Genomic DNA, 27,991 nt, shown 5'->3' with positions numbered 1-27,991 from the left:
ACCAGCCCCTCGCATTTTTCGTCTTCGGCGTAATATAGTTATACAACATATTTACTCGCGGATACATCCGAGTCAGTGAGAAAACTCCCGTGTTCGTTCGACGTGTCCTGAAATATTAAAAAAAAAAACATTTGTTTCCGCAGCAGCACTTTTCCAAGGGTGGCTAGAATGCGGGCCATTAGTAACAAAATTATATACTAGTTTATTCTGATGAAGGCCGCAGCACGGCCGAAGCTTTGGCTAGTAAACATACTTCAAAAAAGTGAGCACCTTCTTTAAGCACATATGTGCGTGCGCTCGCGCGTGTGCGCGCGTGTGCGTGCGTGTGCGTGTATGTGCGTGCGTGCGTGTGCGTGCTTGCATATGTGCGCGCGTGTGTGCGTGTGTGCGTGTGCGTGCTTGTATACATGTGTGTGTGTGTGTGTGTGTGTTGCGCTGGTGCTGCGCTGGTTTTGCGCTGGTGTTGGTCTTGGGCTGCCAAGCGCGAAGTCGCGGGATCGAATCCTGGCCACGGCGGTCGCATTTCGATGGGGGCGAAATGTGAAAACTCCTGTGTACCTATAGATTTAGATGCACGTCTAAAAACCCCAGGTGGTCAAAATTTTCGGAGTCCCCAACCACGGTGCGTCTCGTAATCAGATCGTGCTTTTGGAACGTAAAACCCTACAATCATTTTAAAGATAATGAAGCGTCGTTATCTGTTGGCTTCATGCGGTTGTGATTAGCAAAAATCGGGCCCCTCGGTTGCTCGCTTCTTCTGGTTTATATATATATATATATATATATATATATATATATATATATATATATATATATATATATATATATATATCAGCGGCAGTATCCTCGCCATCAGCCTGCAAAGGCACCTTGAGGACTTCCTTAATGTTTTCATGGTGTCATCCCTGCATATTTTACCATCATTGTCGACACTGGCGTACGTGACATCTCCGAAAACACCCTCTGCTTTTGCCGGAGCGAGCATACCACGGGATTTCAGCCTAAGCGAACGAATGGTTCGTGTTAAGCGAATTTTCGTTTTTGGATGGGGACTATATGGGAAACCAAACAAGCACTTTCCCATTGTTCGGCTTATCCGATGACGCGGCTGAGCCGGGTTCGTTTCAACAGGAATCAAATGCCGCGCGAGCATGAAGCGTGCGTGATCACGGTTTGATAAAGGCACTCGCGTCATGCTCGCCCGACGCTGAAGCGTAAGCAGTCGCGTCACTAATGGGCGTCTGTTAAGGGTGTGAAAGTTGCGCGCTCAATTAGGCAGTTCAGTATTGCTTTTCTGGTTGTAATTTGCAGGAATTTCTGTAGAAATCAGCAGCGTCAACTTTCCTATACCTAAATCGGCGGTTAAAAACTAAGTTAACGGGCTTCAAGCACTGCACTGGGATCTATCGTCTGACATATATCAGGTAAAAAGTCCATAGGTACCATTTGCATAATTACTTGTGAAGTTACCACCTCGTTATTTTACATTTTAGGCTTCTGTGGTAAAAGCAGTCCCGAGGAGACCGTTTAATTAGTTTAAAGAACTATGCCGGATGTTTCATCAAACACTTCCAAAGATTTAAAAAAAAAATTTGGTGTGGCAGATAGTACAATTCTAGTCCATGAGTTGTTCTACTCGAAGAGGCGGACACTACTTAAAACATGGAAATGCATATTCGACAAATTTACAAAACGCACTAATTAAGTTCTTAACTAATTAATGTATGGCACATATTGCAATTTACAAATTTTAGCCGAGGAGTTCGCAAGGCGGATCCACTTGCAACGAATTCTCAGGATGACACCAGTTTCGAGATTTTAATTTCCGAACCTTACGGAGAAATGCATTGGTGTTCCATTTACTTTTGTGCTTCAATGCAAAAACGACGTTTTGTTAAGAAAGTAAGTGGAACGCCAGTGCATTTCTTTCCCGAAGTTTGACGGCGCATATGGTGTCATCGACGGCGCAAATGGTGTCATCCACATAATTCTTTTCAATTGTATATGCCTCACCGTCCCAGCTGCTAGAATTTGTGAATTGCAGTGTGTACCATAATGTAATTAGTTAAGAACGTAATTAGCGATATTTTGTTAATAATTCGATTATGCATTTCAATTCTTTGTGCAAGTAATGTCCGCTTCTTCGAGTAACTCGCTCATGGACTAGAGTTGTGTTATCTGCCACAGGCAATCTTTAAATGAATTTGAAATTAGTCGTTGAACATTGTATGTATATATATATATATATATATATATATATATATATATATATATATATATATATATATATATATATATATATATATATATATATATATATATATATATATATACATAAGGTAAAAATTGTAAACAACGAAATGTGCTCCACTCCACCCTTTCTATTGGGAGGAGTGGAACATCACGTTGGAAAAATGGGACATATTACATATTGCCCTAAAATTTGTCTAGTCGATCTTATACGTGGTCAGATCGACACTGAGTGCAGACAAGAACCTAGATGTCTTTTATTTACCCCTGCCACTTATGGCTGTGACAGCATTGACACAGTGCATTTTCTTCACACCGCACATACGCCCGCATGAGCAGAAAAGAAGAATGTTTATGCTTCTGTTGTTACTTTCACGATCTTCACAACTTATACTGATACCATCAGTGCTCTTGAACTTGTCGTTAAAGACGATGACTGAGATTTTACTTCATAATCGCGCAAGAATAATCGTATAAAAAGTAGGTTTTCTTTTTTTTTTTCAGACTTCACTGAGGCCCCTGGAAACTCGAGTGCTGGCAAACTGCGGTTTGTTGTCAGATAGTGTTAAATTACTTTCTCTAGGTCCGTTTCACCCGGCGTCAAGGAAGCGAACTTGTCCCTCGTTCTGCTAGCTGTCTCTTGAGCACTACTTTTTTCCCATGCTTTTCATCGCTGTGATTCCTGGACAGTTCGTTTATCGCGCACTACGCGTGCTTAAATGTCCTAATTGTATTCTAAAAAGCAATTATCAGAAAGGCGTAAACATGCAAGAGTAAATAGCCAGCTATAGAGCGTAAACCTGCAATTAAACCAAAGGCAAAAGCATGTAGCGAAGTCAGGGGGGTTTGTCACACTCCGTCCTCCATCGTGCTGTCCCATTCCTCCCACGGGCACAGGACAGAGCCAAATCAGTTTTCACATGGAATGATCTTTTTGAATAACTGTCAGTTTGGCGTGATGGTAAACGTTCACGATGGAAAAGCGCTGCTAAAACGGAGACTTAAGAATAACACAGGACATAGCGCTACTAGCAACTGGAAATCTTACTTAGGAAACGAGTTTTTATATACAGAATGAATGTACGTCACCTCTAAGCGTCTGCCTGGTCTGAACCCATTCTGTACTTTCCCCAGTATATTATTTTTGTCTACCCGCTTTGACAGTTCTAATTTTATGGCTTGTCATTCTATACATATATCACCGACGTTATTGTAACTAGCCTCTACGAGCTCGTCTGTAAGTTGTAAACTAATATATCGTATTAGACGTGCAATGACAAAAGAAATATTTGAAAACGATGTGCTCATTCTGACAGCCTTGGGCCCACAGATATATCGAACAAGAGAATTTCGCAGGGAGAGATATGAAACTCTCCTTTCGGATATTTCTGGGCGCCCAAGGCTGCCAGAATGATTACATAGTTTTCAAATACATCGTTTGTCATTGCACGTCTAATTAGAGCTCCGTTGTCGCCCTCTATAAAATTTTGTAAGGCCCTAATGGTAAAGGTGTTACCAGTGTGAAAAGAAAACACCCTTAAAACTTTAAACATTTTTACAGTGTGGAAGGACATAAAGTTCATCAAAAATTTAAGACCTCCTGGTACCGCGCCTCAAACCTGGCAAATCTCCTCTAGAGCTCACATCATACTCCCGATCACGCTGGGTAGCCACGTATAGGGAAGGAAATAGAACAACGAATACTAGCAAAGCTTGAGTGGTACCTGCTAACCCTAGAAAGCTTGCCCAGCTGATTTTCAATCTCACCGTTGCTTTATTGACAATTTAATCAATCTGGTTACTTGCGTCCAACATTAAAAGAATAAAATACGTCTAAGCGTTTATCCATCGCTCTGTTTATTTATTTAAAAAGAGCGTATGACAATGTTGCCCATCACACCATACTTAATGTTCTTGAATCGCTTGGTCGAGTATATCGCTGCACTTGCAGTTACTTACATATGAGGCCATTATGCACACCGAAGACGGCCTGACCTTTCAACACTACACGTGCCGCGAACTTTAAAAAGTAAGGTAGAAGACCTCACACTCTTCTACCTTATATTTGTTACATAGAAAACCTAACCAGTGCCGTCAAGTCCTCAATGTACGCCGATGACATATTCGCGTGTACACTCTGTGTAAAACGTCCTCAAATATATGCAAGAGTACAGAAAGCTGTGACTTCAATGTGGACATATTTTTGCGAATGCAGCAAAATCTCGTAACATAAATGTGCGCTGGCGTCGTTTATCCGGGAAGCAATAACTTTGTACGTCATATTCATCAATGGACAAAATGTATTTTACGTCAAGACGCCCAGATTTTTAGGAGTTACCATCGATAGAGACGTCTGCTTCCCCGTGTGAAGGCCCGTGTGAGGGAATAACGTGAGGCCCTTCTCTACACTCAATGTTGCAGCTTAATTGGACGCTGTTACTCACGTATCCACTATACCAGATGTTTCTGCGATGACTTTAACCAATTCTTAAATATATATGGCAGACAGCACAATCTTAATCCTTGAGCTGGAATGCTCAAATAAAGCGTTTAAAATATGTTTCCTATCTGAGATCTTGCTCCAAAGTGTCCATGAATAAAAGCAACCCAAATTTTCACATTAATCAGTGTCGGCCGGACTCTAAATATTTTTCAGAGCAGAAACAATAGTTTGTCAAATTATTCTGCTTTAAGCATGTATTCTGCTCTTTAAAAAGAAATGTAACCATCTGCGCCAATTATTTTTTGCTGCTTGCGCTTGTGGATTTTATTACGAAGAATACTTTGGGCAACTGAAGACAGTCTAAGGAATTTTCTGTGAGCCTTCCACTATTCAATCAGGTGCCCACTTTTTTGAACGCGATCGCAATGAAATATCTAACTCCATTCTGTCTTGCAGATATCTGTATGGCGTTGTTCCCTGTCCCCTTCTCTTGCGTATTCTGCCCATGAGACCGGGATAAGTATGAGTAACATCTCGTCGTTTTGTTCCGTCTCTGTGACGTCTCGAATACTTCACCGCACCCCTCACCCTGCTTAATGCACTTTTCCTTGTTGTGCGACGGTGCGCTGTTTCTCATCTCGCCATCTGCATTAGAACGTCGGGCCGTCCATTTCTCATATGAGAGCAAAGCTCGCCTCGAGGAATTCGAGGTTTTAATAACTCAGGAACTACGCTCACCATGTACAGCTCCCTAGAGTCGCCAATATTGGAAAGGTGGAGCATAGGTGCACACGGGTGGTCACTGGTAACGTCTTGGCAGAGACCGGTGAGCGCCGCTAACGTGCACTAATCGGTGCATGGAGTGTACCGCTGCTGTGTCGCGGCCTGCATTCTCCTGCTTTCCCGTAAGCCGACAGGTCTCCTTTTACCTAAAATGGTGTAAAGGCGGCAATTTTTTAAGTCGACAGCCTTGCGCAGTTACAAAGACCATGATTGGTCTTATTACGGGCCCGACAGAAGCCCTAGCCCGACCTGAACCCGAAGCTCGAGCGAGGTCCGGGCTCGAAACTTGTTTACTACGCGGCACGCGGCCCGGCCCTAGCGAGGCCCGCGAGTCGAGCCGAGTCCGAGCTTTTCGGTGTGACCCAGTCGTACACTGCTCTAAGCGTTCTGCCAAGCTGGTTCTGCATTCCGGCATTGGAATGAGCGTTGTGCGAACGCGCAATAGCGTTGTTAGGATAGCAACTTCCTAGGATATACCGGTCTGGACGGTCTGAAGCTAAAAAAGTATGCTGTGCTTCGAAACCCCCAGAAAAAAAAATAGAACCATGCCAAACGTGCTGACCCCAGCCGCATGTGGACGAAGCCGTATACGACTTTGTCTATATATTGAACTTTGGCAGCTTCGTCACTCTATAGAGTGACAAAGCCCTTAGAGGCCAATATGCCTCCACAAAGGCGATCATAATTGTGTGAAGGCTATGACAGTTTGAGAGTATCGCTGCAATAAGAGCTCACTGCCAGGCAATTGCGCGACTGCTAAGTATATAATCGTTTTGCAAGCACCAAAATTATTGAGGCACGATTGTGTTTTGTCAATATTCCTGTTGGCGAATAGCTGCGCACAAAGTTGGCCCTTAGGCCCACAATGGAGCTCTGATATCTTCGGCAAGACGAAGAAGACGAGTTCTTGATCAGCTGCTAGTCCTGCTTCGCACTGGATTTTCGGTTAAATTTGTGCGTACCGACGCCCCCGTGGCGGGTACGATATCAAAAGCAATGACGGACGTTCCGCTTCCTCTGCCGCCAAGGTTGGGAACTGGCCTTCAAGCTGCAAGTCGATCTGCTGCGCTCGACCACCTCAACGCGACTCTGCCAAGGTCATCGAGCTGCTCAGACATCGACGACATGGATTCTGACGGCGGATATACCGAGGTCACAAATCGCCGGTTGAAGAGGAAACTTCGTAGGACATCAAGCGTGAGTGAACTTAACTACAATAAGCCGCCCACACAGCAAGCATACACAATCGCCTACATCCCCGTCGCTGCTACAGGCAACCTCAATTCCCTCAATAGGCAAACTCTCACTGCCTATCTCGAGAGGCTGGCTCCAGGGCAAATCAGAGAGGTCCGAATTAATCCCAGAAGAAGCATACTTACTGTTGATGTGACTACACGAACCATCCTCGACACTTTGAAAGCTGTAACTGAGCTACGAAATATACTTGTCCACTCATTCATCGTACAAGGAGGCAGCACCACCGCCGGTGTTATCTACGATGTCGATACAGATATTGATAATGACGATCTCCCAACGCTAATCTCCTCAACTGTCCATATCACAGACATACACCGTTTTGGACGGTGGAGGTGCATAAAACTCATTTTTGAGGGAGAGACCTTAACAACACATGTAAAAGTGGGTTATGTGCGACATCCTGTCCGTCCATACATCCATAGGCACTTGCAGTGCCGTAAATGCCAGAAGTCCAGAAATGTTCGAAGTGCCCTAACTGCGATGGGCCGCACGAGGCAACGTCGAAGGACTGTCCAAAATTAAAGACTGAAATTTCCGTGCGAAGGAAAATGGTACGAGATCGATCTACACACAGAGAAGTGGCTACCAAGGTCCACCACCGCCAGAGGCGCTCACGTAATCGCAGAAGGAGATCAGCATCGACAACAGGACAACCTGTACTCCAGTAAAAGTCGTCGCGCGCTCCTGCTAGTCCTCAAGCGTCAGAGCCACCTTTAACCACGTCTACTCTTCTGAACACCAAGGACACTACTATATGGCCTTCCCTGCCAACTCGGAGTACAGAAGTGCAGCCGGAACGCCAGCGTGAACATGAACCTTCATCGTCGGATGGGCAAATCAAGGCAATGCTTGCACAGTTGATTCGTTCCTTGCGAATGCTGCTCATAGGAGTTAAGACGCCCGTTGCCAAGGCTTCGGTGCAAATTCTCGACGCACTAGAACTAGTGCTTGCTGCTGTATAAAAGCTAGTAAACGCCATGGCATCATCAACTTCAAGGTTGTCACTACAGGAAAGGATAAGCGGTTCCGTAATATTCCAGTGGAACGCACGAGGTCTACGGGGTCGCCTGGGATATTTTAAACAGAGAGTGCTCAAGTATCAGTTTCCAGTTATCGTAATATGCGAGCCGAATATGACATCGCCATTTAGACTCTCTGGATATGAACAATTCGCGTCTGGGACAAGTGGAAATACTAGCAAAGTTTTACTATGTGTGCGATGTGACCTCACGTATTCGCTAAACCAAGTTCCGGTGCATAACAGCAACTAGTACGTCTCTATAACACTGAAGCTAAAGCGCCGGATAATCTCGATCATCGGTGGCTATATTTCTCCCAGGGGAAGATTTGACTCTGGACACCCGAAACTTGTTCTTGACTCTTGCCAAGGACCTCATATTATTGTAGGCGATTTCAACGCGCACCACCATCTTTGGAGTAGTAGGATCACAAATCTTCGAGGAAGACAACTTCTTAACTTCACAAGCAGCAATGATCTTGACATCCTGAACGATGGCTCACCAACATTTCTTCGTGGCACAACGAACAGCAGCTGCCTCGATTTAGCTATCGCTTCACGATGCCTTTCGTCTTCTGCTGCCTGGTGCGCAGATGCTGAAACGTATGGCAGTGATCACCTACCTACTTATGTACAACTGAGATGGTTTACAAGACTTCCAAGTTCTCATACACGATGCACTGACTGGGATGCTTTTCAGAAAAAGCTAGAAGAATCCTGCAACTATGTAATTTCACCGAAAGAGATTGAAGAGCGCATTAGAATAGCAATGCACGCAACAACACGCATCATCCAAACATCAAATTCAAGAACATCCGTTGACGTTATATACGAAGAGCTGCGGGCAGTCCGACATCGCGCCGAGAGGAAATACAGGCGAACTAAATTGATATCAGACTTGAGGACGTCACGCCGTGTGCAAAAGAAAATTCAAAGATACTTAGACAAGCTCGACAGACAACGTTGGAGGTCCTTTTGCACCAACCTGGACCCAAGAAAACCGCTGTCCACAATATGGCATGTTGTACGAGCACTACCATCTCCTCCACAACAGCTACGTCCCTTCCGAGCTTTGGCTATCATCCAGACGCGCAGTGAGAAGAAAATCGCGGAAGATTTCTGCATACACCTCTCTGGATCTACAACATCGGTAGCTTCAGTGCTCAGGTGTGCTCCTCCAACAAAGGACGATCGTCTCGACCTCCCATTCACTCTGCAAGAGCTACGTGCAGCGATTTCCTCTTCAAGACACTCAAGTGCGCCTGGTCCTGATGGCATTACCTATTCTACCTTGCGCCATCTAGGCCCTCGAGCGACTGAAGAGCTCCTGGCTTTATACAATCTCTCTTCGTCCTCGCGATCTGTGCCTGTACACTGGAAGACAAGCAAAATCGTGGCATTATTGAAACCAGGCAAGACACCCCATGCTATGCTTGCCTACAGACCTGTGGCGCTTGCCAGTCGCATAGGTAAAACCATGAAACGCATGGTTTTGACGCGCCTGGAGTGGTTTTTGGAGAAACGTAATATATATCCAGACGCAATGACAGGTTTCCGAAAGGGTAGGTCGTCAATCGACAGCGTCATTGACCTAGTAACAACTGTTGAACATCAGAAACATCGCCGTCGATTAACGGCTGCTGTCTTTCTAGATATCAAGGGTGCTTTTGACAACGTTCTACATGATGCAATTTTAAATGCCCTAGAAGAATGTGGCGTCGGGGGACGTATGCATCAATGGATAGCCAGCTATCTTCAAGAGAGAACGATATTCATGACAACTCCAGACGGTGAAACAAAGAACCACCCCGTCTATCGTGGAGTGCCTCAAGGAGGTGTATTGAGCCCAACCTTATTTAATATCGTTCTCATTGGACTGGTCAAAGAACACGCAGGCACAGTTTCGGTCTCTGTGTACGCAGACGACATCTGTATATGGACCACGAGATTAACGCGCTTGCAAGTGCAAATGAAGCTGCAGCGCGCGGTGTCGATAACGTCGACATACCTAAACAGTCGCGGACTGCAGCTCTCACCGGAAAAAAGTGTATCCATGGTATTTACACGGAAGTCAATGGCCTGCTACCCCGTTATGATTGATGGGAAGATTATACCTTCAGTAACCCACAACAAGTTTCTCGGAGCCATCATCGACCGTGACTTATCTTGGTCGAAGCACCTCTCTGGATTAAGAAAAAAGCTAGACAGCTTTACTCAGATCATTCGACATATGTCTGGAAAATAATGGGGGCCATCCAAGTCATCTCTTCTGCAGCTCTACCAGGCACTTTTTGTTGGCTACTTCCGCTACAGTGCGCCTGTACTTTCTCGGGTTAGTACAACTGCTGTACGCACACTTGAAAGTGCTCAGGCTCGCGCACTGAGAATTTGCCTAGTACTACCACGATGTGCGTCTACTTGGGACACTATTGCAGAGGCACGTGCGTGCCGAGCTCGAGTTTATCTGCAACATGAGCCATTGCGAGTGCATCTAAGGCTACTGACTAGACACAGGAATCATCCACTCACGAACGTCACAAGCGTACGGCCTGTGTCTGCCTACTCAGAAGCCGTGTTGTCGCAGCAAGACTTATTGCCGTCGGACTTCGAACCGTATGACATACCCCAAGTTCCACTCTGGACGATGGCAAAGCCAACGGTGAGACTCTCAATCCCTGGAATAACGAAGAAGTCGAAGATGCCGCTTGCTAGGCTCAAGCATTTCGCGCTATCATACATTGCTTACATGTATGGATATAACGAACATGTTTTTACAGATGGTTCTGTGACACAGACCTCTTCCGCGGCGGCCTACACGGTGCCAGGAATGGGGATCGCACAACGGTTCAAGATAGGACACAGGACGTCGTCTACAGCAGCTGAGTTGACCGGAGTTCGAGAAGCAGTTCGCTGCATACTGCCACAGAGTCTCGAAAAGTGGACAGTGTTCTGTGACTCAAAACCAGCACTGCAACTCATCAGCAATTATATGAGTGATAGAACCGCATATAGTCCTCTGGTTTATGACATCATGTCTCTACTTGCTGAGGCGTCTCACTCCGGGCATACCATCGTGCTGCAGTGGATTCCTGACCATTGTGGAATAGCTGGAAACGAACAGGCTGACGCGGAAGCAAAAAAGGCGCACACTGACGGAACTATTATAAAAATTCATTTTTCCCGGTATGACATTAACGCCTTGCTCCATACCTCCCTTAAAACTTCTACGGCGCGACATTGGGACAACCCCGAACATCGACAAGAGCGCCTTCATAGACTTGACGCTGGATTACAATTCCGGCTTCCACTTCGGTTGCGGAGAAGCCAGGAAACACTCATTCATCGATTACGGCTGGGTGTGGCATACACCCACCGATACCTTCACAAGATTGGACAAGCACGGGACTCTGAATGCTGTAGCGTCTGTCACACTCTCGAGACAATAGCTCACGTACTTCGCGTGTGCCCTGAATATGCGGCCGAACGAAGAACACTCAAATCTACAGTTTACAGCTTGGACTCCCGCCCCTTTTCAGAAGAAAAGCTTTTGGGCACGTGGAGGAGTGTTCACTGTGCCCAGCGTGTCATAAAATCACTTTTGAACTTTTTAAGTGAGTCTGGTTTAGACGATCGCCTCTAGAAGCTGTGAAACGTGCAGTCAGTGCGAAATGTGTTTGCGCAATAACTTTTTGTGACAAGATTACTTTCTGTATGGACAAGATTGTTCTTACGTGCATTGCGTCTACAGTGCGCATCCGTATATTGGACAACGTGTATATAGTATCTCATTGTACCATAACATAATCACCCGCCACCTACCTTTCCCTGTATTTCTCACTTCCCCTTTCCCCAGTGAGGAGTAGCAGGCTAGAGACACGCTCTCCAGGCCGACCTCTCCTCCTTTCTGTTCATTAAAATCTACTGCTACTCCTCCTACTGATATCTTCCTTTGCGGAAATGTCAGCAGCAACGGACTTCGCTGCCTGACAAGCCACCGAGACTCGCCAGCGTTCGAGGGAGCGGGCTTCGACGCCGCATTTCGCCGCTCACACCCATTCCCCCCTTGCTTCGGAGACCAGGGAGGGGTCCTAGAACAAAGCAGACGAGGACAGTGAGTCGTGTTGTGAACGAAGCTATGCTTTCTCGCCCTCAGCAGGCTCGTTCAGCTGAGCGCAAGCAGCAACTGCGTACCGAGGATCCGGCAGCCTACCAAGCCTTCCTTTAATGAATTGTCGGGATTAACCCAGTAATTGCGTTCTTGTTTGTTGTACAGATTCTGGCGTTCCTCGGCACGTGGCAGCCCTTGGATTCCTTTTGCGAAGCCATCGTCCTGCCTCTATCACCATGTTACGTCAGAGGTCAACACTATGGCGGAAACGCCACATCATCAACCCTTGACGCGGCGTACACCGTGCCCCGACTTGGCTGGCCATTCCCATCGCCTACGACACCAGTCAGCCGGACGTACATAAGAGCGACGCTTTCATCGGGCCACTTCAGTGGGCTGGACGGAGCGGCAGCCATGCAACCGCTTCAAAACCCGTTCTTGTTTCTTGTACAGGTTGGTAAACACCCGTCGTTGCACGCTAAGCGATCCAGTAATATCTGTCTGCTGCTCTTCCCAGGCCCACTGGTGATTCTTTGTGATTTTTTTGAGTGTATATATGTTGTTAAATTGCTTATGTTAGCTGGGGATGTGGAACAGAACCCTGGTCCTCAAAAGGAGATTCTAGACGCCATTGCGGCCTTGTCGGCTAAAAGTGACGCACGCCATACCGAGGTAATAGGGATGCTATCAGAGGTCCGAGCTAATCAGCAAAAACTTGAGGAAAAAGTTTCCAGCTTAGCCAGTAGGCTCGCAACAGTTGAATCCCTGGTGGAATCATATGAAACAAATCAGAATGGTGTTGATCTACCGAGCGTAGTCGATGAAGCTGTGCGAGACCAAACTGCAGCAATAACTTCTCGGTTGGACGAGCTGGAAGACCGTTCTCGCCGTGACAACCTTATATTTTACGGGATTCCTGACGTCCCAGCGGAGAACTGGTCCGAATCTGAAACTAAAATTCGAAACTGCCTTACCAGTTTACTACAGATAACTTTAATAGACGAAGCCATTTCCCACGCCCACAGGCTGGGTACCTATGCAGTAAATAAACACCGGCCCATAATCGTAAAATTCTCGTCCTCAAAACTTAAACAAAAGGTTTTCACTGAGCGAAAAAAATTCAAAGGTTCTGGCATTTCTGTTAGCGAAGACTTCTGCCGCGCCACACGCTTGTCACAGAAAAAATTGATTGAATTCGGAAAGGCTAGCGGACAGAAATATGTGCTACGGCTTAACCGTCTACAAATCGACAAAAGAACTTACGTTTACTGTCCGGTAACTGATCGAGTCTGCGAAATCCACACAAACAAGCTTCGTTCAACAAACTCTGTCCCAAATGCACCTTCTGATGGCCCTAGCAATTCACAAACATAGCAGAGTCATGGTCCTGTGGCAAAAAATATTTCTCTTCTGTATTCAAATATTCGCAGCGTATGCAACAAGCGGGATGCTTTATCTTCTGTCGTCGACACGTGCAGTGCAGATATTGTTATCCTGACAGAGACATGGCTTTCTAGCAAAATTGAAGACCGTGAAATTTTGGAATGCGAGAGTGTTTACCGTTTCTATCGATATGACCGTGATGTGCGCTGTGGTGGCGGTGTACTTATCGGTGTTCGTGACTCGATTACCGCTGCTGCAATTGAGCTTGCGTCACCATTAGAGCTAGTGCGCACGCGCGTAGGCTTCGAACGCAAAAATTTTATCATTTGCGTCGTTTACAGGCCCCCTTCTTCACCTAACACATTTTGTTCAGACCTTCACGATGCCTTAAATAGTCTAATTTTACGGTTCCCTTCCACGCCACTAATACTCCTTGGGGACTTTAACTTTCCTGGCATTAACTGGCATACTGATCCCCCTTCAACCCAAGAGTGCTGTTCTGAATATTCCGAATTCATCAGCCTTTGCCTCGATTTTAACCTGCACCAGCTTGTTCTGAAGCCTACTCGATGTTCTGCACACTCGGCTAATATCCAACATTTAATCCTTACTACATCCCCGGAATTTGTTTCGCCCCTAATTTACCTACCGGGTATTAGCGACCATTGTATAATCCAGTGTAATTTGCAGTTAACCCTCCCATCTGTTACCTCGTCGAAAGTTATACGTGATTACAAAAATGCTGATTTTGCCGCAATTAATAACGAACTAGAAACATTCATCACTGACTACATTCCAAGTTTCCACACTCGATCGGTTGAAGAAAACTGGTCAATATTCAAAGAAAAAGCCAACTCCTTAATTAACCGGTACATCCCGCAAAAACGTATTTATTCTAATTCTCGCGCACCCTGGTTCAACTCGCGTCTTAAACGTTTACTGAACAAAAAGAAAAGGCTTTTCCGACGAGCAAAATTAACTGGCAATCATGATCGTTGGAATGCTTACACAATAGCACTGAGCGACTACAAGAATGCTGTAGCAGAGCCCAAAACAACATTTTATGAGCACGCGTTGCCTTCTTTTTTGAAAGACAACCCACAGAAATTTTGGAGCGTGGTCAACGGTAAAAATTCTAGTGCCATTGAACTGTGTGATCTTAACAACGAACCTGTCGATCGGAGTGTCTGTTGTGAAGTATTGAATGACGCGTTCATCTCGGTATTTTCGGATTCTGTGCTGTGCGCAAGCGCTGTTTTTTCTCATGTGCATTATTTTCCAATGCTTCCTATTACCAATGACCTTGATGGCGTTGTAAAGTTGATACAGACCTCAAAAGTTTCTGCATGCAGTGGAGTAGATGGTATCAACACGAAATTTCTTAAAGGGAAGCTGAAACACTTTTCGAAAAAAATGAGTTCTCTGCGGCATTCTGCAGTTTTGAGTCCCCTGAACACGAATATCTGGTTTTAAAAGGGCGGAAACAAACGCAAGCGGCTGTTTTTCCAAGAAAACGCGCACCAGCGCCTCAGGGCATCGCGCGAACGCCGCTGTTGCCCGTGATTGGTCGGGGCCGCTGTGACGTCTTTCGCGGCAGTCTCCGGTCGGCGCCGCCGTTTCAGAGCGTAGCACGCTGTTCTGTTCTGGCTTCATAGCTGAGTTGTAAGCATTATGGAACGTTCTCGCTGTCTCGGACAGCTTGTATTTTCGCCGTACATGTTCGAAAAGACATCCGATACGGAAAACGATGGCGGCAACGGCGGCAGCGGCGGCAACGACGATATAGAGTGTGCCAACAGCGAGAGCGATGCGTGCACCTTCTCGCGCGTTGGAAATCTTGGCTGGTACTTATGTTTTTTTTTTTTTCATGTAGCTGCAGGTTCCAATGCCGGGAGAAAAAATGCGCTAAAGTGTCACTGGGAACTTGCTGCTGGAAGAATGCCGAAGCACTAACTTCTCATTAGATTGTAAACACGGGTGCAATTCCGCGATGACAAGCACCTTGCCGCTGCTTGTCTAAAGTCCTGTGGTTTTTTGAGTGTTGTTACACGATCGCGAACATAAGTGCCGCGTTTCAAAGCGCGCACATGCAGTGTTGCGGGGTACAGTCATGGAAGTTGCTTATCATACAAATCCAGAGATGGCCAGAGGTATTATATGTGCAATATTCATACTATGGTTCGACGACTTTGCGATTGTGGCTCGATCAAGAATCGGTATGCGTCCTCCATGCTAGTGTTGACATAAAGATATTAGGCAGTTTTAGCACCTCCGTGTGGTAAATACGATAACTGCAACCGTACGTTGAATGTCACTAGGCAAGCCTATACTCCATTTCATACCTCAGGTGCAACGCTGTGGAAGCTACGCACGAAGTCCGGTCGCCAAAATTTATTACTGCGCGCGTTTCCGTCTATGCTTCGCAGCGTGCCAGCGGCGTTTGCTTCCGTGAGCATGCACGTGAAGCTGCCGCGACGGGCTGCAATTAAAAAATACCGAAAAGAAAATTGATTTAAAAGAACGTGTTAGCAGCCGTATAAGTACACGGATTGTTTCTATGGGTATATTCTTTCTTTTTTTTCATTCAGAACTGAGCTTATATATGGAAAATTTTCTCAAAAATCGGGTCAAGCAACACCGAACTTTTTCTAAGTGCGAACGCAGCCACTGCAAGAAGTATCTCAAGCCTCCAAAGCGTTGCACCTGATGTATGAAACGGAGTATAGCAACGCTAGCAACAACGCGTTTCCGCATTTGTCGTAAGGCTATCCGGCTACGCTAAAACTGTGTAACCAGACGTTAATGGCTGCGCATGTTCGCATTTCTCTAGTGCATCAATGTGGGCCTAATCAGGGTTTCATTAAACTAGGTGCACCTGCAAGTGCTGCGTATTGATGGAAGATGAAGAGCACAGCACAGTTGATTTCATCCGCACGAACTTATCTCTCCTCACCGCACGGACCCACTGCGCTGCAAGCGTCTTGTCCTTCGGGAACCTGTGAAACACCACATCGTCTCGCCCGCCTGTGTTCGCACAGCCGAATGCTGCACAGAGCGAGGGCATGTTGGGCGCCCTTGGCTGTAGGCACTCACGCAGCACAGAAGGAAAGAACAGTTTACGAAAATCGCAAAAGAAAACAAACGTGAGCGGCGGCGGCAGATCTCTCATAGCATCGTTCAGTAGAGTGCAGGACGGAAAGAGGCATGCCAGCATATGCCAGCACGCCGGTCCGGCAGCTCGGTCCCCGCCAGTGACGTCACTCTCGCCGGTTCTCTCCTCTGGCAACCACCTCACCCGGCGCTCCGGGAAGCGATGGGGGCATGTCCGCGGGGGTGATTTAGAAAGCGATTTCCGCCCCTTATATTAATAAAACGAAGAAAAAAAATTACGGAGCCGTAAATTATTAGGTCTGTTCTTCCCAATCCCAGCAATTCATGAAAATTGAAAACCGTTTCAGCTTCCCTTTAAGGGAACTATTACTTATTCATCTATAATTCTGAGCGAAATCTTTGCTCAGTCACTTCAAACCACCATCCCTCCGAATGATTGGAAGGCAGGGATGGTGATTCCCGTACATAAGTCTGGCAGTCGGTACTCCCCACTTAATTACAGACCTATATCCCTAACCAGCGTTCCCTGCAAATTAATGGAGCACATAATTTACTCGCACCTGGTTTCATTTCTCGAGTCAAACTTATTTTTCACCCCCTACCAACATGGATTTACAAAACACTATTCCTGCGAAACACAGCTTTTGTCATTCACTAATGATTTATTCCAGGCGATGGATGCTAACGTTATTATTGACTGCATTTTTTTAGACTTCGCCAAAGCATTCGATACTGTTTCACACGAATTACTTTTAACTAAATTAAGTAACCTCAACATTGATCCTAACGTGCTTGCTTGGATCAAGTGTTTTTTGTCTAACCGTTCCCAATTTGTTTATGCTAACGAATACTTCTCTTCCACTGGTCGAGTAACCTCCGGTGTACCGCAAGGCTCGGTTCTAGGACCATTATTATTTTTAATTTATATTAATGACCTCCCAGACCAAATTGAATCATCAATTAAGTTATTCGCAGATGACTGTGTTCTCTATCGTGTCATTTCTAACTCTGGCGACTGCGATACTCTTCAATCAGACATTGGCATAGTAACATCATGCATGGTGTGCTAGATCCCAAATGAAGCTCAATTCTAATAAATGTAAGGAGATGCGTGTGTCCCGTGTTGTAAGAAATACCACCTTTCCTACGTACAATATTAACAACATACCTGTAGAAAATGTATCATCATACAAATATCTTGGTATCTACATTAGGCACAATCTTACATGGAACATTCATATAAATTACATTTACGGTAACGCTAATCGCATGCTTGGGCTTTTACGGCGTAATTTTTCATCGGCAACTGCAGCTGTCAAGTTATTTCTGTACAAATCCTTAGTGAGGCCTAAACTTGAATATGCATGCTCCATTTTCGACCCTTCTACTCTAAAGCTAAAAAACAGCATCGAATCCATTCAAAACCGAGCTGCTCGTTTTATTCTTTCGAATTATTCTCGTCATGCAAGTGTCTCATCAATGAAACTAACCCCTGACTTGCCTAACCTAGAGTTACGTCGTAAATACTTTCGCCTATGCCTTTTTCACAAGATTTAGTACTCTAACGAAACACTTAAGGATGAACTAATCTCCCCGCCATCATACATATCGTCACGCACGGATCATCGTTTCAAGGTTGAAGTTCCAACTTGTCGCACCAACGTTTATTTTGATTCCTTTATACCAAGAACGACGAATAACTGGAACCGCCTCCCTGCCTCCATCACTGCCATTTCTGACGCCACAAATTTCAAGAATATTGTAAACGAATATGTTTGTAATAATCACCACTCCTCTCTGTAATGCCTCCGGGCCTTGAGAGTATGACAATAAATATAAATAAATAAATAAATAAATAAATAAATAAATAAACATTGGGGCCGCACGTTTCAGCTTAGCTTTTGAATCATCTGTACAGAGTGCCTGGGCAGTGATTTTTTTTAACATTTAGCCTGGTTTGTTGTACTCCTGGCGTATTCTTACGTTGTTTCTGCACTTCGACACGTCATCACTGCGCTAATGGACTACGGCAAGGTGAGAAATATTGTTTGACAGTCTACGACGCATTTTAAGCAATTAGGCTTACGGCACGGAGCCTAGACTTGTGACGCAGTTAGCGAGAAACAGCTCGGCCGTCCTGCCTTAGTTAATTTGAGTTAACGACTCGTACTGGGAGATGTTTGCGACGCTTTCTGTGGGTCCTAACATTATTGAAACTAATTTAGGTAGTTCTGGGCGCGCTCGCCGCGCCTGGTGTTGTGACGCAGTTAGCGAAAATCAGTTCGGCCGTGTGACGCAGTTAATTTTGCGTGTACAGAAGTTTACTGGGACAAGTTCGTGACGCTTTCTCTGACCCCGAGCATTATTGTAATTAATTTCGTTACATTTTGGGATAATTTTCAGGCACATTCGCCGCGCCTGTAGTGACGCAGCGGAAAACAGATCGGCCGTGGTGACAAAGTTTGGCGTGTACTGAATCCCCGTATTTTTAAACGCGCCTTCACTTGGCGCTTCACCTTGACTTCGCCAAGTCGAGGTGACGCGCTTTCCTTCACTCAAGGCGCCGCTGCGTTTCGTGAACGCTACTTGAGCACTACTTCGTCAAGGGACTGCTTGAGAAACCGGCCTTCACTTCAACGGTGAGCGACTTCCGGAAAGCGCCCCTGATAACGAGAGTATATGGCCAAATATTGAAATAAAAAGAGCGAAAAACACTTTAAACGTTTACGACATGTTTTTTATTGCAATTGATAAAGTTTGCTTCAATGTATCTGTGAATTTGTTACACTTGCAACATAATTTTTCGTCAATCAAACTCTGATGTAGCCAAAACTGGCTAGTAGCCAAGCTTGGCCAAGCCGTGCCAGAGCACAATCCGTAAAAATTGGAAGGTTCGCTTGCGCATGCTTCTGTTGCCGGCTGCTGCTCCTGCTGTCAGCTTTTTCTGCCGTGTTCTGTGCGCGTTTTTATTATTAAAATGAGCATCAATAGCGACGACTGCGTTAAAGGGAAGCTGAAGAGTCTGTCGAATTCAATAAGACGCTCATATACGGATGCGGGAACCTTATAAACCATGTAGGTAAAATTTGGGGAGTTTTTTTTCCATTAGGAGCGACGTAATCGTCGGTTAAAATTGCGCTGTAGCTCCGCCCCCCGTCGAATGCCGCGCGCTGCTGCTGACGCTGACGATGCGAGCGGAGACCGGAAACCGCGGTGTTGTGACGTCAACTCGTAGTGTTTTGTTCCTTCGCAGCCTGCGCGACCGTGCCTGACCGTGCTTGTTCCTGCGTGCGTGCCATCGTAATCTGCTTCGATCGACCCTGCATTCCTTTGTTGGTGCGTCTGCGTGTATGTAGAGTGGTAGTCAACGTGCGCAGCATCAACTGAAGTGGTGGGCCGATCATGCCGGCTTTCTGTGCAGCCTACGGTTGTACGAGCACCAGAGGCCGCGACGATGTTGTCTTCCATTGCCTCCCACAAGACAAGAAGCTTTTAACGAAGTGGGAGGCTGCTGTGAAGCGAAAGAATTTCAAGCCCTCAAGAACAACAGTGCTGTGCTCCAACCACTTCCGTGACGACGATTATCACGAGAATTTATCATTAAAACGTGCGTTGGGTTTGCCAGTCAAGTCGGCTCGTCTAAGGCCCGGCGCAGTGCCGTCAGTGTTCGCGTACACAAGGAGCTCGTCACCGCAACGGAAGATGCATGTTTATCTCCCGCCCTTGACGCAGGTTTCGTCGCAAAGCGCCGCGAATTTTCTATTTGCACGTGTGTTGTAAAACAGCCTGCATGCAGCTGCCATAACGCAGTGCAAATGTAGAGTTTGCATGTGCTGGAAAGCCGGCGCACGCCAGGACGCTACGCTCCCCCCTTCTCTCGCGCACAGCGAGAAACCGACCGTCTCACGTAGCCGACGGAATTCGCCGCCTTTACGACTTCGGTTACGAGTAGTGTGCGGATGGCGCACAGATGGTCACTACACGTACTGCATGAACCGGGAAGCTATTCACGCGTTTAAACCGTCTTTGTAGATTGCCGACAGCTTTGGACAGCGCACAAATGCCGACTATCGCATCCCCGCTTACGTTCCACGAGGAGGCATGCAGGAACACAACACTACAGTTGTTTGACCGGAAACGAGCTCACTAGATCGGCGAAAGATCGGCGAGATCACTAGATCGCTTTGCAAAAAACATACTCACCTAAGAGCATTTCCAACACGAGGAGATCCCATGACTTCGCTTTCGTTCGCGTCGAAAGCACTGCTCGCACCAGCATCATTTGCTTCTTCGAGAGGCCGGCTCTTCGCAATCGGCTCGTACATGTAGGGAGTAACGCCGAACCCCTCAGAAAACCGCAGTCTCTCTAAATTTTCCATTACCTCTTAATTTTCCATTACAGCACCAAACTACCTGGCACCGCGCTTCATGTGTAGCGGCAGCGGTCGGTCACTAGAGTTGACGTCACGAGGCGCCCGACCAATCACAGGCGGAAACGAGACGCGCGAGCTGGGCGTGTCCGCTGCTGCACTTTTCGTCGAAATAAAGTATATTTGCGCTTTCTTTCGCTCAATTTCAATACGATATTCGAATTCGGAGGGTTGAAAACCATTATGTACACATGTTCACTCATTTTTTCTGGAAAACCTTTCAGCTTCCCTTTAATCGTCGTGGCGATAAAACCGGCGTGTCGAGGTTCGTCTACACGCATGAAGAACGGGAACTGCTCCGTAACCTAGTGGTGAGGCACAGCCATTATAGAAAACCGCCAAACTGATAATGTATCGAGGCGCGCCAAGGACAGTGCCTGGGAGAAGCTGGCCGAAGAATACAACAGCCAACCAGGCATTCGTCGGGTCACGGTGATGCAGCTGCGGAAGCTGTGGGACAATGAAAAATTGAAATGGAAGAAGAAAGATTCGGAAGAAAAGCGGGATTTGTGCGCAACAGGTGAGAACTTCACCTTACATTTGCTTGGCAAAATTAAGCAGCGCAGAGGTCTGAAGACTACGGTGAAACTAAATGTGTAAAAGAATTGTATGCAACCTCAGCATCATTGAACCACTCAACCCACCGCCCGCCCCCCTTCTAGTATACGCTGCGTATCCCCGAGCTACTGCACAATTTTATTAATAATGGTAATGCAAAGTGCAAAAAATGCTTTTGCTGGATTCAGGTTAACGACAAATATTCTCACGTTATGCGCACGCGAATAATTATCGGCATAATCAGAAAGCGTAGCTAATACCTTTATGTATTATCGAATATGTTGACGTTACAGTTCGATAAGCTGCTCGTCGCGTTTATGCGTGTGCGTTGTTTTGTAACCTGTAATTTTGAATGTGCACATGTAGTTACACTTTTTTACGTCAGGGGGTGGACCACCTACCTGCCGGCCAATGAGCCCATCATTGGCGCTTGTCGGGGCAGCTGCCTCGCACATTGGAACACGGCTCCCAAACCCATATGACAGCGATGGAGCCCATACCAACTAGCCAGTGCTGTTTCTACCACCTGCGCGCATCTTTGAGGCTATGGTATCTGGAAATCAAAACAGCACGGACGAGTGGCTTGGTGAAGCCAGATTTGGCAAAAACTCTTAATTGGCATGTTGCTGCTGTTGTGTTGTGATATGGCTGCATGCATGTATACTGTTTCTGAGATGTTCTGTTTCTGTGTCGTTTATTTTTGTGAGTAACGCAGCTGGCGCAGGTGTTCACATGGCTTGTGTGTCTGTTTCACTAAAATTACGTTTCTGTCATTATTATCTTATCAGCAATACGCCATGTTGTGCGAGCACCTTGCTGTTACTTCACCAAATTATTGTCATGGGCAAGCATTTTTATTAACCTTTAGGTGTCTTTGTGTGTCATAAATAAATACGAAGATCAAGGCTAGTTTGATAGGCTTGCAGCCATTTAGAGCTGTAATTGAACCTGGTTGTTTTCTATGTGCAGATCCTCTCTTCCATAGCACTACTTCCAGCGCAGGAAATAGCTGGCCTGTCAATAAACCGGTAACTTTCACCTGCCATGGCTGAAATGCTTCACTCCGCCGGTCAAATCAACATTTGGCTGCTGTTGAAGCCCCTGTTCGTGAAGGACAGCCTCTTTTTTCTAATTTCTTTGTGTCTTACAAAATTAGCATGCACTTGAACGAGCTGTCTCCATCTCTCATTCTTTTCGAGGTGCCTCTGTGTCTGCATAGTGCCAGCAATGTGCCCACTACAACCTGTTATCCAATTTTAATGCTGATAACATGAAGACATTCATTGTGGTTCCTGTGTGTACATGTGCAAAAATAAGTGTGCAAGCAGGCCAACAAAAGTGCCTCTACAGTAAAGTTGCAATGTATGAATGCTCTTTTTATTGCACCACCTGCCTGTGGGGCACTAGTTCGGCTTCCTTTGTATTTTCAGGACCTACCTCTGTGGTACTACAGCCAGCTTCGGAAGTCTGCGCTCTATCAGAAGCAACGGGCATGTCGCCTTCTACAGCTCGGGCGCCTTCGGTTCTAACACTCATGCGCATGCTCCTCCAGCAGCGCCGGCTCCTGGCAACATGTCTTCTTTGCAGCTGATTTCTGTGACTAACATTTAGCAGGCATCATCAGATAAGTTGTTTCTCCTGTTATCTAAAATTTCATGCTACAGCTGAGACGCATCCAGCCAGCAGTAAAACTAAATAGCTTGCTTATCCAGCAGTATTGGAACCTGTGTGGAATTGAGCCTCCTTTCACAGCATTTTTGTGTAACTAACATCTGTCAGAAACATCACAGAGCGAAGTTGTATCTATTGCTATTTCAACTTACATGCTACTCAGGTGTCACTATTTAGTAGTGAAACTTTAGTCTGTTACGGCAGCACTGAGTCTAGACTGGAACACACTTTTCCTGTTTATTTCTGTGACTAACACACTTGGAGGGCACCATATGGATAAGCTGCTTACTTTTTCTTTTCACTTGCTCGCCTGGGTTACAGTTTAGAGCCACTTGCGCTTTCTATTTCGTGTGTGACTGATCACTTGTGACTGTCTGAATAGTGTGCCTGCATGTATGTGTATTTGTATTTATAAGATGTTCAAACTATGAATCGTGAATCGACACTCCTTACAAATATGAGTTTTCAACTGTAGTGCCTCCTAGGCTCTAAGTTAACGTTTGTTTTATGTGTGCAGATAATCCAATTCAGACACCACTGCCGGCTCAGGAAAGTGCTGTCTTGGCAAGTCCCAGTACCGCGCCGCTATCGACGACTGAGACCACGCCACATGCAGTGCCAACACCTGCTCGAGTGGAAGCTTTAGACGCTGCAGCTCTCATTGACACACCTCAGCAACTGAGACCAGCACGAGGCCGTACAGCTGCGGTAGAGCGGGTGCTCGCACCTGGAGGAGCTGCCCGACTGAAGGCGCTTCAGAAAGATGAGGAGCGCAAAGCAGAACTGCACTCTGTAGAGATGCGCTTGCGTTGGCAGCAGCTCCTCCAGCAACGACAACGCCACAGGATGGACGAACAACGAAAGCAGGAACTGCACCAAATCGAAGTGCAATTGCGGCAACAGCAGCTGGAGCAGCAAAAGTGACGCGATGACGTGGAGCGCCAGATGCTGTTTCTTGAATTAGAGGCCAAGAAGCAGCAACTTGCATAAAGCCAGCAGGCATAAAACTAAATGTTTCATTATATTTTCACACACGTCTATGCTTTAATATGTAAGAAGTATGATACAGCTGCAACTGTGGTTAATGATTGAAACTATAGTGGTGCAAATGAGCAATAATATACACAATACACGAAAAAAGCACCAAAATATACATATGAAGGAAGTACTAAAGGAGTGTCCTGAGCAGTAAAGTGTGCTTGCACTTTGATGGCATTCCTAGCTTGCACATAATTGGAGTTTCCAAGATGTACTCATCTTCAAATCTGGATGAACGTAGGTGCAATTTCACTTTTATGATGTTTTATAGTTAAATGCTCGAGCAATAAGCCTCATTCGACATTGTGATCCATGCAGTGTGTCAGTTTGCCTCGCCACATCAAGCTGCTGCCGCCTCAAGTGTTGTGGGATCACCACAGCTGGAGGTTCCGGGTCCTGCCTCAGGACTGCCAGGTTATGCAGGGCAGCACAGGCTGTCGTAATGACCGCAGAACGCTCCGGCAAGTGCTGAAGCCCCATGTCAAAACATGGGAAGCGACGCTTCCACACACCGAAAACTCTCTCTACAGTGTTGCGGGTGCGGATGTGAGCCGCTTGATACCTGTGCAAAACTGACAATGTTAGTTTACACTTATGCTAACTACTCTGAGACGCACTTTATACCTTGGAATCATAAGCAGGTTAGTCGTCAAAGCTCTTGCAGCTAATATGTTAATTGTATTGTGTCTTATATTCAGTGCAGCAAGAACAGATTGCATCAAATACATGAAGGTAATAATACAAAGCTATATTTTGCAAAATTACGTCATTACTACTAAAATATCGATCACGCTTACTATAATTAAACCTTCAAACGCAAGAAACTGTACGTAATTACATAAGTATTATTTGTGCTTTTTGCTTTATACAGCGGTACTCACTTGCTCTCGGGGCTGTTCGGACGTCCGGAGGAAGCTAGTGGGGTCATAAGGAAGGGCATGCATGCATAGCCAGCGTCGCCAAGTAGAAGTCCAGGCACTCGTTTTGTCTCGTAGAGAACACGTGCACGACTGTTGTCGAAGATTCGACTGTCATGCACGGATCCAGGCCAGCTAGACACGACGTAAAATTGCAGCTGTGGCCCTGCAATGACCTAATGAAAAAAAGAAGAATCGATTGTTTTTTTTTAGCTGAAGTGAATGTAAGCCACGCAATTCATACATACACGATAGTCTTTTTTTGAGTAGAAGCAATCACTGCTTTTTAGAATTGCAAGGCCATACTTCCCTTTTGGTGATTTAAAAAAAATTCAAAGATAAGAAGAGCCCCAATATGTACGACAGTCTTCTAAAATAAAAACGTCTAGCATTATTGCTACGCCAATCTTCATTTACTCGGCCATATCACCGTGCATTGTCACGAAATGCGCTATGTCATTATCTGGAGCAGGAAAAGGATCGGAATGGAGTTAATTGATTTCTGCCATGACTGATCCAATTAGCCAGTATACTGTTTATTGAAGCTCGTAGACATTAACACATGACTGTCTCTTTAAGAATTAATGCTGCACTAATATAGAGAAAAGAAAAAAAGTAGCAATTTACCTGTACATTAATGGAGAAGTAACCCTTCCGATTGCGGTAAACTTCGCCATTCGGCCCACCCGGTGCCTTGATGCGGATGTGGGTGCAGTCTATGCACCCCATCACCTCAGGAAACTTGGCAATGCGGTAGACATCCACCATCGTCGCACGGAACTCGCTATCTGTGCTAGGAAACTTCACGACGACCGGGAACAAGTGCGCAGCAATTAGTCGTGACACACGTTCGACGACGCGGCTCACTGTCGGTTGCGACACTTTCACTAGGTCACCTGTCACAACTTGAAATGTGCCCGCTCCATAAAAGCGTAAAGCGAGAAGAACTTGAAGCATTGGTGGCAGACGGTGGCCACGGTTGCTGGCGTTCTGTTCAAGTGGCAGGCAGTCAAGCAGCTTCTTCACGGTACACTTCGTGAACCGATAGCGTGCGAGAAATTCGCTGTTGGTGAAGTGTTCCACGGGATTCAGGCGGTCCCTCAGCCTCTGTCATGGTACGTCTGCAATATCGCCGTCGTCCATGACGACGCCGAATAGCTCGTCGACGCGGAGAACATAATCGACAAACGAAGCGTAGTCCGCCATAACACTCGAGTGAAGGAGCTGCCCAAGGTAGCCTCGATGCTACCTTGAGATTCTCGAGGAAAGCGCTCGGGATTTCCTTCACTTGAAGAGCGTTTCAAGTCGAGGGCGATTTGTGAAATGAAAAACGACCCTCAAGGAGCGTTTCAAGTGGAGGGTCGAGTCAACGAGCGTTTGTGAATACGGGGGTCAGCGGGACAAGTTTGTGACGCTTTGTATGGCCACGCAACAACATACGCATTCTTTCGGTACTCACGCTTGTCGAAAACGCGACGAGCGATTGCCAAGAGTGATAACACAGGAATGTGTTGCTTGCGCGGGCAGAACGCGCAAAAGATAACGCCAAGGAGCTCAAACCACCACGAACTTGTAACTGAAAAATTATTTCTGAATTACTGAAAACAGGCATTTGTCTTGAGCGCGAGCAGAAGGAATTCTGCGAACGTCTAGCGCGGTCTGGTTGAGAGCTTGTGTTGTTGCCACCTCTGTGTATACTTAGCGTGCTATCGCATCGGTTGTAGCCAAGTTCTTTTGGAAACGCGCGATCGCCCGTGTATTTGTTCTCTTAAACTGCAGGAAATAAGGCCTGGGAATGGGGGAATGCTTGGAAATCGGATGTTTTCGTGATAAGTACGGTATTGTTTGGGCTGAGTCGGGTATTTTCTACATCATGTATGTAAAAGCGAACTGATTTTGTTTGTAATGCCACCCATTCACCACTTTCGCACGTTTCGCCTCTACACGAATTACTCCTATAAGGTGTTCATGCCGAAAATGACACATGCTTGTAATTTACTTTTTTTTTTCAACTGACGTCGTACAGTGGAGCTTCGTACGGCAACTATTGCTGCTTACATGGTGGCACAACGTTGGATAAATGCACAAAAAGCCCGGAACGAGCATTTATATAGAGCAAGATAAACATTCCCTCATTTCACAAGGCGCTTTGCATCTTCTGTATGAAATTGCACTTGGCATATATTCGATGAAGGCTTGTCAAGGTCTTTCGCAATCATTATTACTTAATAATAAAGCGATTCCGCGCCAATACAGCGCGCGGTTGAGCAGTAGAAGCAAAAAAAAAAAACAAATTCCGCGCGATCAGCGCAGCCAGCGTTACGCTTTCCAGCTAGCATTCAAAACGCGCGCGCCCAAAACCGAAACCAGAAGCGTGGTTCAGGTGTAAATCCCATCCGCTCAGTGCCCTGCGGTCAATTCGGCCGCTGAGCTCCATGGGAGTGTCCGCTCTTGTTGAATGTCTGTCTCTATGGTCTAGGTGCGTCGGTTGCTCCTAGCTTTGTACGTGCTGTGTGTTCTCGGCGCTCACTTTGCGTGGATGCAATAAAGTACGGCCTCACTTGCGGAAATAAGCGCGCGGCTTTGCGCGCGCTTAAAAAACGCGCGCCGTGAAAGGCGCTTTCGCGACAAGAATTCTATAGAATACCAGCTTGGGCTTGTTGGTTTTCCATCCTGGTGTTAGCGCAAAACGTAGACGAGACACGAGACGAGAAGACGACACCGCAAGCGCTGCCGAAATAAGCGCGCGCAAAGCGGCGCGCTTATTTCCTCAAGTGAGGACGTACCTATAGACAGCACGAATGTCGCTTCACTCGTTGCTGCTGCCACGTTTCCTCGTGCCAGCGCTTTGACAGCCAGGTTCCGCGGTTATCGAGTGAGATGTGTACGTTTGCTTGCGAGCGCGTGACACCATGCTTGTTAATTTAGTTAGTATACCTATGTTTACAAGCTTATACGGCCGATCAACTTAGCCGGACAACTGACTTTACATTGAAACTTGGTGACTAAAATTCTTATCATGAG

General features: G+C 46.2%; 1 protein-coding gene across 1 annotated transcript; it reads left to right on the top strand.

The window, feature by feature from the left end:
* Nucleotides 1–12,273: 12,273 nt before the first annotated feature.
* LOC142588802 (uncharacterized) lies at nucleotides 12,274–13,233 on the top strand. The gene has a single exon (XM_075700651.1). The coding sequence runs from the start codon at nucleotides 12,274–12,276 to the stop codon at nucleotides 13,231–13,233; it is 960 nt and encodes a 319-aa protein (XP_075556766.1).
* Nucleotides 13,234–27,991: the final 14,758 nt, after the last annotated feature.

The sequence above is a fragment of the Dermacentor variabilis genome, chromosome 1 (genome assembly GCF_050947875.1).
Source record: "Dermacentor variabilis isolate Ectoservices chromosome 1, ASM5094787v1, whole genome shotgun sequence".
In the NCBI taxonomy this organism is placed as follows: domain Eukaryota; kingdom Metazoa; phylum Arthropoda; class Arachnida; order Ixodida; family Ixodidae; genus Dermacentor; species Dermacentor variabilis.
This window is presented reverse-complemented; position numbering and strand designations above follow the sequence as displayed.